A 15,178-nucleotide genomic window follows, 5' to 3' on the forward strand; every position below is an offset into this window, starting at 1 on the left:
GAATAAGCAGAGTTTTCTTGCAGTGGAATGGAGAGAAAAGGCAATCAGATCTACTTGATTTTAAAGCCTGCTCCAATAAATCAATAAATCAATGTATTTTATTCCCATTTTGGGGGAGATATTAAATGGGCAATGCTATGCATGGAGTGCACATGCTTTGAAGGGAGCTCATGTTTTTCTCTCATGTTCTTTCCTCGTCAGCAAATCGGAGCAGGATGAATTCCCCTGATGCTGCTAAATGCCACAAACATCCATTTCCACCTTCCAGGAGAGCCCTGAGAGCGCGATGCAGCAAAGCACAAAACACACAGGGCTTTCTGCTACTCGTCACAAAGGATTTTTGTCCCATTCCCCCTCCCTGGAGCTTTGCTGCTCCTCTAGAACACGGATGCAGGAGCAGCCTCAGCTCCACCAGTGGCAGAAAACCAGGCAGAAGCAGCAGTTCTTGCAGCTGTGTGGTTTAATCCTGCTTTAATCACCTGAGTGACAGAAGGGTTTATCTTTCCTTCTTGGAATAAATGATGTTACAGAGCTGTGGTTCCAACATGCAGGATTTCAGAACCTTGGGAGATTTATGAGTGTTTCAGCTCCTGAACATCTTTCTAAGCACTGATCTTGTGTTATCTGATCACAAACACTTGCACACCTGAAAACACAGGGAAGAGGGAAGACAGTTACTTATCCCACACCCATTTCTGGCTCTAATAAAAACAACAGTTTTAAATCTGATTTTCTTCCTGTGCTGCCATAAACTCGTCTTTCAGACTATTTCAGAAAGTAAAACCCATAAAAGCTTGACAAAGAATTACGACTGGTGATCTGAACTATTGTTTGAGACCTCTTTTGTGAAAAGAGGGTTAAAAGCAGAAGGAAACAAACTAAGAAAGGAAAATCTGGGAAAATCAACACCTTGGCTTTTCTCAGCCTGAAACAATTTCAACTTAGATCCCTAACAGAGATCAGTTTGTTGGTGCTGCTGTCCTTTCCTCAGTAACTGCTCTGGTTATTGAGTAACTCAGGCTGTACAAGATTCTTCTTTCCCAGGAGGTTTCAAGCAGCCCAGTTGCTGTGACCTGCTTGGGGTAAGAGCACAGAGCAACTGGGACCTGCTGGGGCTCTCTGGAGAGCTCCTCAGCAGCTGAGAGCTGACACCAGCTCCTGGCTGTGGGACTAGCAGAGTCCTTGGAAATGCAGTTGTTGGAGAGGGGAAGGCTGTGGTAGCTGGAATGAGGAGGACTTTGTGTGTTGGAGGACACCTGCACAGGATTTGGGATGAACATGACGGATGAGAGTCTCTGTTTGCAATGGTTGTAAAAATGCAATGTAATAAAGAAATAAAGAAGGATCCAAAGCTGTTGGAGAGTGTCCCAAGGAGGGACACGGAGCTGGGGAAGGGTCTGAGGAGCGGCTGAGGGCACTTGGCTCGTTCAGCTGCAGCACAGGAGACTGAGGGGAGGCTCCTCGGGGGCTGCAGCTCCTCCCGAGGGGAGGCAGAGGGGCAGGGGCTGAGCTCTGCTCTGGGCCAGGGACAGGAGCCCAGGAAGGGCTGGAGCTGTGCCAGGGCTTGGCATGGAGCTCAGGGAAAGGTTCTTCCCCCGAGGCTGCTGGCACTGCCCAGGCTCCCCAGGGAATGGTCCCGGCCCCGAGGCTGCCAGAGCTCCAGGAGCGTTTGGCCAGCGCTCTCAGGGATGCTCAGGGTGGGCTTGGTGGGGTGCCTGTGCAGGGACAGGGCTGGGCTGATGATCCCTGTGGGATCCAGCTCAGGAAATTCCGGGATTCTGTGAATCTTCCCTGTGTGTTGAAAGCTGCTGTGCTGGGCTGCTCAGACTGTCAGGGTTCAGTGCCCCCTGAATTAGGTAATTCCAGAGACTGCGATGCCAAACTGGGAATGCAGCTGGAGCAACAACCCTGCTGCAGAGTTACTCTGCCACAGGAGGGGCAATCATGGCAAAAACCAGCTGGGGATGGCAACATCTCCAACTGCCTCAGCCATAATCCCAAAATTGTGAGTCAGAGGCTTCTGTGTGAGGATTTCTGATTCAGTGTCCCTGCTAAAGTGGAAGTTGGGCTATCTCAGCAAAACTGCAGCTGGAACTAATCCCCCGTGGTGTTTAACACAAACCCAGCACAGGTTGGTTGGGCTTTTGCAGAGCTCCCGGAGCTCTCCAGGCACTCAGCTGTGAAATGGAGTGATGGACCATGGAGGTGACAGGGATTCAAAGGGCAAAGCTGTTCCCAGTTCTCAGGGAAGAGGAAACAGCTGCAGCGCTGATTCCACTCACACAGAGCCATTATAAGGAATTACTACAGGATTACTACAGGAATAATAAATGCCATTATTGGAAATAATGAAATTTATCACCGAATGCTAATGTGGCCCTTCCACCCCCTGACACCTTCAGCCCCCAGCAGGAAAACCTTCCTGACACAACACACAAACCAGGAATTGCTAAATCTCCTCTGATGTGCTCCGTGTGGTCCGGATATTCCGGAATTGCAGCTATCCCATTGTTTCAGGCTGGACTCTGGGCAATGCATTAAACAGAAGAGTTTCCCCTCCATAAATCAACAGCCTCGAGGGTGAGGTGAGCACAAGCTCTGTTTATGTCGTGTTCTGGGAGCTAAGGGCAGATGCCTGCAGCAGGAAAAGGACTTTCTTCTCATCCCTTTTACTTTCCAGGACTCCCAGATTTTTCCCCTGGCTGCTGGCCAGGCCAAGCTTCTCCTCTGAGCTGCAGGAGAGCAGACACTGTTTTATTTTGGCACTTTTTTATTTGACAATTTGTTCCATCCCGGGTTATCCCAGCAGCTTCGGGACACAAAAGGTGGGTGGAGAATTTAGACAATGATCCCTCTGCAAAGCAGAGCTGATCAATCCATTGTGCTCAGAGCTCCTGGATGGGGATATTTTCAAGCAAATAAAAATAAGGTAGGAATAAAAGCCCCTAAGAAGTGGCCAAATGCAGCTCTGGTAGCTGCAGGCAATAAAACAGGTGTGTTGTGGCCCGAGTTGATGAAGAAAAAAAGAAATGCAGCCATCTACAAGTTTTTTTAATGGAAAACCATGATTTTTAAAAACCATTACAATGTCTCTTTAGCAGTTTTATTTGGTTCTGTAAACACCTTTCCCCACTTAAGTTACAAAGCATCCCTGCCTGCAAACACCATCACTTACACCATTATTTTGAGCTCTCTTTCTATACAGGATAAAATCCACTGCTCAGGATGTGCCCTGGATGTGCCTCTGCCTTGGTTTTCAGGTCAAAACGATCAGAAATGGTTCAGCCAAAGATTTGATTCCCAAACCCATGGGAATGACGACCTATTTTTGTGCACATTTCCTGCTTTAAGATGGATTTTGAAGGCTGACCCTCACCCCCAAGGCATGAAGCTGTGTTTCCATCAGTCCCATCCAGAACAGCAGTGGGGGTGTCCTGTTTCCAAACTCCCATCCTTTCCTCCAGACTGTTCTTGTCGTGGGGCTGCAGAAAGACCCAACCACATCCCCAAACCTTGGATTTCCAAGCCCCTGGCAGGAGATGGAAAGCAGAGGGCATGAGTTGGCTGTAACAGGGATGAGCCCAAGTTCTGCTGTGTAAATAACCAGAATTTACCCACGTCTTCATGAAGGCACAGCAAAAAAGCCTTTTTAGCCTAAAAGATCATCACTGTCAACCATTCCCTATCCCTAGTCCTGGACTGATCCATTAACCGACTGTTCCCCATCCCTATTCCCCTATAAATCCACAATCCAAACATTCCCCATCCCTATTCCCCTATAAATCCACAATCCAAACATTCCCCATCCCTATTCCCCTATAAACCCAAAAACCAACCATTCCCCATCCCTATTCCCTTACAAATCCACAATCCAACCACTCCCCATCCCCATTCTCCAATAAATCAACCATTCCTCATGCTTACTCCCTTATAAAACCATAAACCAACCCTTCCTCTTCCGTATTTCACTACAGATCCATGAACCAACCTTTCCCTATCCCTATTCCCCTATTAATCCATAAACCATCCATTCCTTATCCCTTTTCTACCATAAACTAACTGTTAGCCATCCCTAACCCCTTATAAATCCTTGACCTATCTATTCCCCATCCCTATTCCCTTATAAATCCATAAATCAACTATTTCCCATCCTTATTCCATTCTAAATCCACAAACCAACAACTCCCCATCCCTATTTCCCTATAAATCCATAAGCGCGTTAAAGGGGACCAGCCCAAACACCCCCGACAAAACCAGCTCACAACCCCACCCTGACTTTTCAGGGACCCACCCCACTACTTGCGGTGGGTTTATTCATAGTTTTTAATTAGAAGTTTCCCTCAGCACCGAGCTCTGTGCGAAGCTCTGAGGGCGGGATGCCCCCGGGGGTCCCACAGGTGGTCCTGCGGCCGCCCTTGCGCTGCTTCCAGCCCCAGGGCTGCACCCTACGGATCCGTCCGTGTTTTTCCATGACTCTTCACGTCTCTCCCTCCCTGCGCTCCCTCACACCCCGCTCCTCCCCCGGCCCCCCCGGTTACCTCAGCCGGGCGGGGCGCGGGCGCGGGACTCGAACCGGCGGCTCCGAGGGCAGTGAGGGGTTGCGGGGCGCCCGCCGGCCGCTGCCCCGCCAGGCCCCGCCCCGCCCGCGGCGCGCGCAGCCAATCACGCGCCGCTACCCCCCGCCTCCCGTGCGGCACCCCCAGCCGATGTCCCGCCCCCCGAGCTCCTCTCAGCCAATAGACAGCGAGATAGTATAATAGACACCCAAATTGCCCAATAGAAATCTTCCCGCCGTGCGGAGGCGTGGCACGCGCTGAGGGGCGTGGTCTCTTTGGGGGCGTGGCAGAGGAAGGGTATATAAGGAGCACTGGGGGAGCGGGGCCATTTTGTGTAGCAGCGCCTGGGGAGCGGCGAGCGGAGGCGGCGGAGGGTTTCGGGGTTCGGACCAGAGCGGCCGGATGGTGAAATCCTCCCTGCAACGGATACTCAACAGCCACTGCTTCGCTAGAGAGAAAGAGGGGAATAAAAGCACCATCATGCCCGCTGTGCTGAGCCTCAGTACCGGACAGAGCAGGTGAGGCGCCGCGGCCTCCCTCAGCCTCGCACCGCTGGGCCCTCGCTGCCTCCTTCCTCTTCCTCGTCCTCGCTGTCGCCTCCCTGGTGGCCGGAGAGGGGCGGGGGACGCTGCGTGGCCAGCGGGGGAGGGGCGGCCTGGCTCCCGCCGCGTGGGGAAAGGCGGTAGGGGAGGGTGGAAAAAACACCAAAAAAAGGTGATTTTGAGGCCCCAGCCATGTCCCGGCCCTGGGAGGGACCCCCGAGGGCACCCCCGGGCTGGGAGAGGCTCCGGGCAGGGCTGGGGCAGGAGCCGGGCTGGGGGGGACCCGAGGGGAAAACAGCAATTAGGGAAAGATATCCAAGGATTGGAGGCTGTTATCCCCTTATGTAACCGTGGAGACTTCGCAAAACTAATCGAGGGTAAGAGTGTTACGAGAGCTGTTGGTTAAAAACGCAACCGAAAGATTAAACACCCCCACAGGCGCTGGGAAGAAAGAAAATACCTGAATTAAGGTGGCTGGTGTGGAGCAGTGGATGCTCAGGACATCAATCTGCCCTTTCCACCTCGTGTGTGGACTGTACAAGGAGTTCTTCAATCGTTTTTCTATTTAACTGCGGGCTAAAGATTGTTTTTTTCCTGCCTAAGAGCACGTAAACATCACTAAAACATATTTATGGTTGCAAACCTTCCTTCTGCACCACCTTTTTGGGGCAGAAAGGTGAAATTATTGAAGATTGCCACAGCACACCTTTGGAAAAGGTTTTTTTAAGGTTTATTTTTAAGGGAAAATAAAAATGTACAGTTCACAGTCACTCTCAGATAAAAATAAATAATGTTGTTACTAAAGAAAAACATCTCTTTCAAAGAGCTTAAAATAATGGGTTGGATGCTAATTTAATTAAAATAACGCATTCAGTTAGCGCAGATTTTGTATTTTTAATAAAACTTCGCAGTTGTTACCCTTGCTTCATATTTAAATATAAATATAGTTTACCTTCCAGCACATAATATTTAGTCTCTCTGCCCGTTCCCAGCCTTTCTAATACGGATTATTCATCACAAGTTTCAAGCTCATTAAAAAAAAAAAAAAAACAAAAAAACCACACAAACCAAAATAAAAAAGGAATTAAAAAAAAACCCCAAACCAATCCAAACCCCCACAACTCGGGTGCAAAATGGAGGATTATTTTGTAGCTGTTTATTCGGATTTGCAAATGGCTGCAGTGGCTGCTGGCACCCGGAGACAGGACGATTGTGAAAATTCCCCCAAGGGCCTCGATTGCTGCATCTGCTGAGATGACGCAACTCAAGAGTGGAGCCTGCGGGTGAAGGATGGTGCAGAGGGAGGGGCCAGCGCTGCTCTGCCTCGGGAGGAGTGCAACAGCCTTGGAAAGGATGGGGAGAAACTTAAAAATCTTCCTCGCCTCTCCAAAAATACAACATTTTTCTCCTCGAGTGCTGAGCGTTGTGGAATCGCTCCGAGGAGTTCAGTGGGAAGAGGTTTGGAGGTGTTTTTGGAGGTTTTGCAGAGGTTCAGGTGTGGCCTCAGCCACGCTGGAGGTGGAGATGATTCCCTGGAATTGCCTGGCCTCCAGCTGGGGAGGTCTGCTGGTGAATATCCCAGGGAAAAGTGATCCCTGCCTTGCTGGGCTCGGGGTTTGTGCTGCCTCAGAACAAGGAGGGCAGAAAACAAGGCATTCCTGCAGGAAGGTTCTTCTCCTGAGGTCAGATCAGGCCTGCCCTGGCACGGAAACACACCTGACTCGACCTGAGTATTTCTCATCTCCAAGTGAGTTTTCACTCAAAACACTGCAGTGGCAGCTCCCTGGGCACTGTCCCTGGTGTGGAGCTTCCTTTGTCCTCCCACTTGCAGTGGGAGGAGTCCTTTGGCCTAGGTTTGGTTTTTTTAACACGCTTTAAATCCTGCAAGTCCCAGGGCTTTGTCCAAACCTTCCTGCCTGTGTAACCATGCTCCCTTTGCAGTTCCAGGGTTCCCTTCAATTGCTGTAGTAACCTGGGTCCGGGGCCTCGGTGGTGCTCCTGATGTCCCTCACCCACCCCTGAAGATCCCAGGTGGGCGAGGGAATAGTCAGAGGGATCACAATCTTTCAGCTAATTTATTTTATTCGGTGAGTATGAGGTGCAAACAGCTCGTGGTGAGCTTGGCAGCATTCCCTGCCTCACTCCCTCCTCTGAAAATTAACAGGAAAATCACTCTGCCCTTCTCCCTGCTGCAGGATAATCGGCTGAATGTCACAGAAGAACTAACACCTAACAACAGGACAAGAATTCTCAATGTCCAGTCAAGGCTTACAGATGCCAAACACATCAGTTGGAGAGCAGTGCTGAACAACAACAACCTCTACATTGAAATTCCCAGTGGTGCTCTGCCTGAGGGGAGCAAGGACAGGTGGGTCAGGGAAAACTTGGCTGTGGGTTAGCACAAGGCCTGTTAGGGGGGTGGGAGAACACTTTGCTCGTTGTAGTTTGAAAGTTTAGCTTTGGTTCTTGAGGCTCTCCTGTGAGCCTGGTCTCAGGGCTGCAGGCAGAACCAGCCCAAAGTCTGGGATTTCAGGCTGCTTTAAGCACTGAGATTTCCAGGCTGCTTCGAGTCTCTCACTGCAGCTCCTTCAGCTTTTCCTGTGCCACTGAGGAGTCTGCCCTTGAGTTCTGCCTGGGGTTCAGGGATCTGGTGCTGTGAGGCTCCAACCTGTGCCTCTTCCCTAGGAATTCCTGTGTGGATTGGCTCTCAGGGCCTTGTAAATCTCTCTGAAGAAGCACTTGCTGCCAGAGCTCTGGGATTGTTCAGACAGTGCTCAGCGTGGGGTTGTTGGGGTACCTGTGCAGGGCCAGGGCTTGGCTTGGATGATCCCTGTGGACATTCCCTGTTCCACAGGCACTGAACCCCTGGTGTTTCTCTTGCAGTTTTGCAGTTCTTCTCGAGTTTGCTGAAGAACAGCTCCGAGTTGAGCACGTGTTCATCTGTTTCCACAAGAACAGAGATGACAGAGGTGGGTGTTCCTGCGCCTCCAGAGACACAAAATGCCTTTTGGTGGAAATTGAAGGGTTTTTTTTCAGTATCCCATGGGTGAAACCTGTCTCCTGCTTTATTTTCTAGCTGCACTGCTCCGTACTTTCAGCTTTTTGGGCTTTGAGATTGTGAGACCAGGGCATCCCCTTGTCCCCAAGAGACCAGATGCTTGCTTCATGGCCTACACGTTTGAGAGAGACTCAGCAGAAGAAGACTAGATTGCAATGTTTGCCTCTTTAGAGCTTTCTTGTTGTCTATAAAGATGATTCTGTAGAAATTTTGTCAACATCTTATTCCAGTCTATCTTAACTCCTGTACGAAACCTTGTGTGACCCAGCTGCTTTGGTGGTGAGATGTTGAAAATTTCAGACTCCACATCTTTCTCTGGATTTTGTGCGCATGTCGTGGTTGTGCAAAAATAAATGCTCCCTCCAAATTTAGCAGTATATTTCTTGAAGTTTAATATTGTGTTTGTGATACTGAAGTATTTGCTTTAATTCTAAATAAAAATTTATATTTTACTTTTTATTGCTGGTTTTAAGCTGTTTAAAGACTTGCACTCTTGAAGAGGTGGCTCTGGAACTGCCCCAACCATTAAAGTTGCAGGTGTGGAAAGGCTTTGCTTGTTCTTTGCTTGACTGGAACTCGTGGGTGTGCTCTGACAGGGCTTGGAATAATCCAGCAATCCTGGAAAAGTCTACTTCTAGTGAGTAATTAGCAGGTGTGCTAATTAGGACCAGTGCTTGCCTGCTCTGCCAGTGTTTTGTAGGATATTCAGGGTGTGATTTGGTTGGGAAGTCTCAAGTATAATGTGATCAGCTCAACCCATGGCTGCTTTAAATACCAAATATGCAACTTAAATACCTGGAATTTTAGTGTTCCCCTAACAGTGCAGCCTTTCCAGTGCATGCAGGTGACTCCAGGAATTCTGGCTGTGAGCTGGGAAGGTTTGTGGCACTCCTGCAGCTCAGTGGTGTCACTGAGGCTGGGCAGGCTTCTTTGGGGGCAGATTGTGGTTGAAGGGTGAGGAGGGGGCTGTGCTGGGGCTCCACAGACACCCCTTGGTGTTCAGGATGGTGAGCAGAAGGGGAAAGGGGCTCCTTGTGATGCTGGAGTTAACAAGCCTTGAACTGAAGTTACAACAAATAAGTCTCCAAAGGGGCTGAACTATAAAGTGTGGCATTTCCGTGTTTTTCAGTACTTGCAGGCTTGTTTGGCACTGTTGGAGCTGATGAATCTTTCCTCTATAAAACCTTGGAGCAGGGAATCCCTGGCATGGATTTATTTCACCGGGTTCTGCTGGGTGTGAGTAGAAGTCTCTGAGTGCTGTGAAATGTGGAAGGCCCTAAAGCTTCCCCCACAGCCCCTCCCTGGGCTCAGCAGTGCTGGAATCCCATGGAATACACTGAAATATCCCCTGAAACTCCTTGGAGATGCAGCACAGAGTAACCTGGGGCTGTGTGAGCAGTGGGGTGGTGCAAACTGGGGGCTCTTGCTGGGCTCTTTAATTGGCTCTTCCCAATTCCCTCATGGCCCTACAATTGTGCTCGTCCTGGAGGGATTTTTGGAAGGCCAGTGACAGGGCTCTGGGAAACTGCATGAAGCTGAGCTGGGGGAGGTTTGGCATGGAGCTCAGGGAAAGGTTCTTCCCCCCGAGGCTGCTGGCACTGCCCAGGCTCCCCAGGGAATGGTCCCGGCCCCGAGGCTGCCAGAGCTCCAGGAGCGTTTGGCCAGCGCTCTCAGGGATGCTCAGGGTGGGGTTGTTGGGGTGCCTGTGCAGGGACAGGGCTGCACTGATGATCCCTGAGGGTCCCTTCCCACTCAGGATATTCCAGGATTTCATGGTGGTGGCATGACCAAGGGAGGGTGTCCTTATTTTGCTCAACAGGCTGGCACAGGGCTGAACTTCTGCTCGTTATCTGGAAAATCCCTGTTTTCCTCAGCAACATGGTACCTGTGCCATGTTCTGCTCTCCACAGGGACAGGAGTGTGGAATGTGCCTGGTCCCGCCTCCATGGGGTGTCTTGCTGATGCTCCTGGCACAAGGGGAGGGGGTCACCCACGCTGGAAACCAGAACTGGGGGCCGTGGGTCCTTGGAGCTGCTGGCCTGGGGCTGGGCAGGAGCCACAGGAGTGGGTTTGGCTTTGTCCCCCGGGATGAGGGGCTGTGCTGTGGCCTTTACTGCCCTCTGGTAGCCACGGCAAATACTGCAGGAGAGACTGGGACAGCAGGGCTGGGCTCTCCCGGGGCACCTGGAACGAGACCTGCACCCCAGCTCTGTGCCAGGGTTGATGGGGTCCAGCCTGGGCAGGGACGCTGCACTGGGGGATTTGGGTGCTGCTCCAGGTGGGAGCAAACCAACCACGGAGCTGGGACTGAGCTGCCCTCTGCAGGGTCCCAGCTCTGGTTTATTTTTGTTTTTTGTAGCTCAGGGACTCCTAGGAGGAATCCTCCCCACTCCAGCAATGCCCCGGGCTCTGGTGACTGCCTGGGGAGCCACTGCCACACCCATGGGCACAGCAGACAAGGGGAGGCTCTGTCCCACTGTGTGCACGGCCCTGCTGCTGTCAGGTGATGGAGTCACTGAATCATGGGACTGTTTATGTTGGAAAAGCCTCCTAAGACCATCGAGTCCGACCATTACCCCATCACCACTAAACCATGTCCCCAAGTGCCACAACATTGTTTGAACACTTCCAGGGATGGTGACTCCAGCACTGCTCTGGGCAGCCTGTGCTGGTGCCTGATCACTCTTTCACTGAAGGAATTTTTCCTGATACCCAGCCTATGTGGCTGGGAGTGGATTAGTAATTGCTGAGGAATAATTGAAATGACCTTCACCATGCTGGTCCCTCCGCATGGATTTGGGGACTGGGTCCAGGTCCCACGTGCTGCCAGGTGTTTCACAGCAAGGAGCAGATGCCACAGCCCTGCCTTGGTGCCTGTGAACTCACCTGAGCTGTTCACCAGAGCCCATGGAGGCTGTTCTGGTAATCACCACCGGGCAGGGCACTTTGGCTTTGTGTTTCCCTCTGGATCCATCCCTGGAGTGTGTAATGCTGGCAGAGAAGCACATAAAGGACCAGTGTTTGAGAGGCTCGGCTCCAGGTTTTATTGAAGCTGTATTTTCCCCTTTAAAATGTCATTTTTATTAGTGACTGTGCCACAAATTGTCTCTGGGAAGCACAGGCTGAAGGAGCTGTTGTTTCTCCTCTGCTGAGAAGTATGAGCTGTGATGGGTGCCTTTGAGTGTTATTTAAACCAGCAAAAACCTGGTGGCTGCAAAAATGCTCTGAGGGGGTTTTGTTCAAAGTCTGAACCCCATAAACTTTACTTGGGATTATCAGCCACTAAATTATTGCTTGGGGCTCCCATCCAGCTGCCTTTCCTCAGGTGTTCTGATAAACCAGACTTAGAGTAACAAGCAAAAATTGTTTGAGGGTATAAACCCACACTTAGTGGTTTTACACACTTCATCAACCATGGGCTATGGAGGGAGTGGGTTTAGGTTTGTAGAGCTTTCCCAGCAAAGACCACAGAATGATTTGAGCTGAAAGGACCCTAAAAATAATTTAGTTTCAACTCGCCTGCCATAGGCAGGGGCAGGTTTGGCCAGGCCCTCGTGAGCTCTTGGCTCTGAGGAGACCTTTGGGTAGGCTGTACTGGAGGTTGGTTTAGGGAGCATAGAGAACCTGGGTGACCTGGTAAAGGGAGTGTTCAGTGACCCCCTGGAAGTACTGGCAGCACAGCCACTCCTCCAGGCCGGGGCTGACCCAGGCCCCAGCTGAGTTCTCTGCAAACCTCAGGAGCAGCAGAGCCCTCTTGACCTGCAGCCAGCTCCGGAGCAGCTCGAGGCTCTTCCTGCTCCTGGCAAAGAGCTCCTGGCGTGGCCCCCAGAGCAGCACCTGCAGGATGCCCCTGGCCTGCTCGATGGACACCCTCTGGTGAGGATCCCTGTGCAGGAGCAGCGTGGCCAAGCGCTTCAGTCCCGCCGAGTAGATGGACAGCGAGGGGATTTCGGGAAGCCTTTTGCTTCTGAAGCCCAAAATGTTCTCCAGGGAGATGTCCACATGCAAGATCTGATAGATCAGCCTGCCCACGTTCAGCTCAGCTGCTGCTGGAGAGGAGGGCGCAGCGAGAGCCTGGCTCCAGTCCTGCTCCTGGCTGCTGGAACAAGGTCTTTGCTTCTCTTGCACCTTGAAGAAGCTGCTGATGAGCAGCCGTGGAAGGGACAGTCCCAGCGGCTCCTTCTGGCTCTGGGGGGGACACGGGCACTGCACCAGCAGCAGGTTCTCGGGGCACAGGTCCCCCTGGGCCACGTTCTGCCCCCGGAGGTGCTCCAGCCCCATGCAGAGCTGCAGGAGCAGGAGGCAGCCCAGGCGTTCGTAGTGCCCGGGGCTGGTCCTGTGCAGAGCGTGGGAGCCCTTCACAAAGTCTGCCAGGGTCTGCTGGGGAACCTCGGCACAAAGGAGCACCTGCAGGACAGGCTGGGGGGCAGGACAGGCTGCTTCCTCTCTGGAAGGGCCCTGCCTCTGTGTGCCAGGGATTCCTGGGAGCACCAGCTCCCGAGGGAGGCGGTCGGTGAAGCGGCCGAGCAGGCGCTGGATGCTGCAGTGCGTCCCCAGGGAGCTCTGCACTCCCAGGCTGGAGCAGCACGGCTTGGGGACCTGCAGGGACACACAGGACAGGGCCAGCTGTGCAAGGACAGGACCTTGTCCTGGGCTGGGCCACCCTGCCAGCTCAGGGCCACCGGCCCTGCTGTGACCCACATGTGGTTCTGGGGTCCCCCTGCACCCTCTGAACTCAGGAATGGAGCCAGGATGGCTTTGAGCAAGAGCTGGGACATGAAGGGTGGGGCAGCCCCCAGACGGGCTGGGCTCTCATCCTGCTCTCCTGAGCAGCCAGCTCTGCTCCAGCCTCTCCTTTGCACGTGCTGGCCCCTCTGGCTGAGTTAGCAGGACGTGTCCTCCAGCAGGGCCGATTTTGACTTGGCCCCAGGGGAACTGTCACCCTCATCACCCAGCCCCTGCCAGCAGCACTGTGTCACCCAGCAAATGCAGAAGTGGCTGCAGAAAGGGGAAGTGGCCCCAGTGTCGTGTTCCGTGGAAAAGCCAACGCTCCTGGGTCTCCTGGCTCCCTCTGCACCACCCAGGCCTCTCACCCCGATTCCCCCCTTACCTTGGCTGCAAACTGCAGCTGGCTGTGCTTGAAGGTGAAGCCCACCCTGAAGTACCAGGCGTCCCCGCTCTGGCAGCAGGGCTGGGGGTCCAGGACACCGAGCGCTGCCCAGCGCTTCCCCACCAGCTCTGCCTCCAGCAGCTGCTGCCTCTCCTCGGGCCCCACCAGCTTTTCCTGCATGAGAGCCGAGAGCCGGGCCAGGGAGGCCTCCTGGCACCCCAAAACCACCCCACAGAGCCCGGCCGGGCTCTCCAGGAGCTGACCCAGCTCCCCATCCGCCGTCCCAAATGTCAGCTCCTTCAGGCTGGCTGAGGGGGCTTTCTGGGGGCTGCTTCGGGCCAGCGGCTCCCCCAGGCTTTGGGACTTAGTCAGGGGCTTCTTGGGTGCCCAGGAGGGTCTGTCCCGGGGGGGAGCCCCCTCCCCGGGCTGCAGCTGGGGTGGGGGGATGCTGTAGAGGATGCTGCCAGCCCGTGGCTCAGGGTCGTCGTGGCTGCGCTGGGATGGTCCCGGCTCCGGGAGGGACTCGGCTCGCTGGAGCTGCTTTTTGGGCAGTGGGGGAGGCAGGGGGTCCGGCCCGGGCTGGGGAAGGGGTCTCCCAGCGCCTTCCCCTCGGCTGGCCTTGCGGGGGACGAGGTGGGCCCGCAGCTCTCCTGGGGAGGGAGGGACAGATGTGACAGGACAGACAGGACAGAGGAGAAGAGTGGGATGGGATGGGATGGGATGGGACTACAGCATGTTGTTCTTTGCCCTCCACATATTTCCAGCCCCAAAGCCACACCCAACACCAGCCAGAGGGGTGACACCGGGGGAGGACAGGGACAGCAGGGACTGTCCGAGGTGACGCCTCGGCAGGCAGGGGCACAGCGGGGTCAGGAGGTCACTCACCCACGTTGCTGTAGATGAGGGCTGGGTTGGGGGACCGAGGGGGGCAGCCCCCCGGCGTGTCCGGCATGGGAGTGGCCAGTCCGGGGGCAGCCGGATCCGGGCTGGCACTGCGGAGCGCGGAGCTGGCCCTGCACGGACCGGGAGGCAGCGTCACCCCTGCGGCTCCCGCTGCCTGCCGGCTCAGAGGAAGAACGCGGAGAAAAGGGGAAGCAGCGGCCTGGGGAGCCTTGGCAGGGTGGTTTTGGGGAGAAACACGGGGAGTTTGGTGGCCCAGTGACTCCAGTTGCCACGCTGGGAAATCCTGGGGGTGGGAGCTGGCCCAGGGGCTCCACACGCGCTGGTTCCCACCTGCATGGGACACACCCGTGTGTGCCCGGGCCTGATGTGTCACCTGTGGTCCTCGCTGGGTGACCCCAGGGAGGCCACAACGCTGGCAGAGGTGTGGGACAAGAGCAGGAGAAGCCTTTGACACCCGCAGCCAAGTCTGGGGGACAGGACAGGGGTCTGGGCACGGGGAGGGAGCAGAGGGAGCCCGGAGGAGGAGGGCACTGGGCTGGAGCCGCTGGTTTCACTTCCCTGTCCTGGCGCTGGGCTCTGGCTTCGGTGCCACCAGCGATACCACGGTGGCTTTGTCTAAACCTCCCCGTTCTGCTGGAACGTTCAAAGTTCAGCACTGGCTGAGCAACCCCAGCCGGTGCCCCCCCTCCATCCCCAGTGCCCCCGGGACCCCACAAAGCGCTGGCTTGGGGCAGCAGCCGTGCTGAGCAGCTCCTTCCCCTTTGCAGAGCCCCTCGGTACCTGTGAGGTGTCCCTGGCAGCGGGGGGGTCCCGCGGGGCTCCAGCTCCACATCCCGGACCCGCCGCAGCTCCCGCTGCCCATCCCAGCCCCTCCTGGTGCTGCCCATGGCGCGCTCGGGGCTGGCCTTGCGCAAGGCGCTGCGCCCCGGCCGGGCAGGATGTGCTTTCAACACCTGCTCCGCGCTCGGCTCAAGGAAGCCGGGGTTTGGCTCAGCCGGGGTTTGGCTCA

At 54.3% G+C, this 15,178-nt stretch overlaps 2 protein-coding genes across 2 annotated transcripts; one reads left to right on the top strand and one right to left on the bottom strand.

The window, feature by feature from the left end:
* The first annotated feature begins 4,880 nt into the window (after window positions 1–4,880).
* OAZ1 (ornithine decarboxylase antizyme 1) lies at window positions 4,881–8,615 on the top strand. Its single transcript, XM_053965861.1, is given in 6 exon segments — window positions 4,881–5,074; window positions 7,040–7,097; window positions 7,099–7,185; window positions 7,294–7,466; window positions 7,982–8,067; window positions 8,175–8,615. Coding segments are annotated over 6 exon segments (651 nt in total). The 5' UTR covers window positions 4,881–4,958; the 3' UTR covers window positions 8,306–8,615.
* Window positions 8,616–11,152: 2,537 nt separating this feature from the next.
* Window positions 11,153–14,262, bottom strand: PEAK3 (PEAK family member 3). Its single transcript, XM_053965856.1, has 3 exons — window positions 14,152–14,262; window positions 13,267–13,916; window positions 11,153–12,755 (listed from the first exon to the last, which is right to left on the bottom strand). Exons 1-3 carry the CDS (start codon window positions 14,216–14,218, stop codon window positions 11,763–11,765), a joined length of 1,710 nt encoding a protein of 569 aa, XP_053821831.1. The 5' UTR covers window positions 14,219–14,262; the 3' UTR covers window positions 11,153–11,762.
* Between the last annotated feature and the right edge of the window lie 916 nt (window positions 14,263–15,178).

The sequence above is a fragment of the Vidua chalybeata genome, chromosome 27 (assembly GCF_026979565.1).
Source record: "Vidua chalybeata isolate OUT-0048 chromosome 27, bVidCha1 merged haplotype, whole genome shotgun sequence".
NCBI lineage: Eukaryota > Metazoa > Chordata > Aves > Passeriformes > Viduidae > Vidua > Vidua chalybeata.

What these genes read in the sequence shown, in the direction of transcription:
- PEAK3 (XM_053965856.1), bottom strand. Translation starts at nt 14,218, where the DNA reads ATGCCGGACACGCCGGGGGGCTGCCCCCCTCGGTCCCCCAACCCAGCC. An exon ending in CCTCATCTACAGCAACGTGG is followed by an intron (nt 13,917 to 14,151) that starts GTGAGTGACCTC and finishes CTCCCTCCCCAG; the next exon opens with GAGAGCTGCGGGCCCACCTC. An exon ending in AGCTGCAGTTTGCAGCCAAG is followed by an intron (nt 12,756 to 13,266) that starts GTAAGGGGGGAA and finishes GTGTCCCTGCAG; the next exon opens with GTCCCCAAGCCGTGCTGCTC.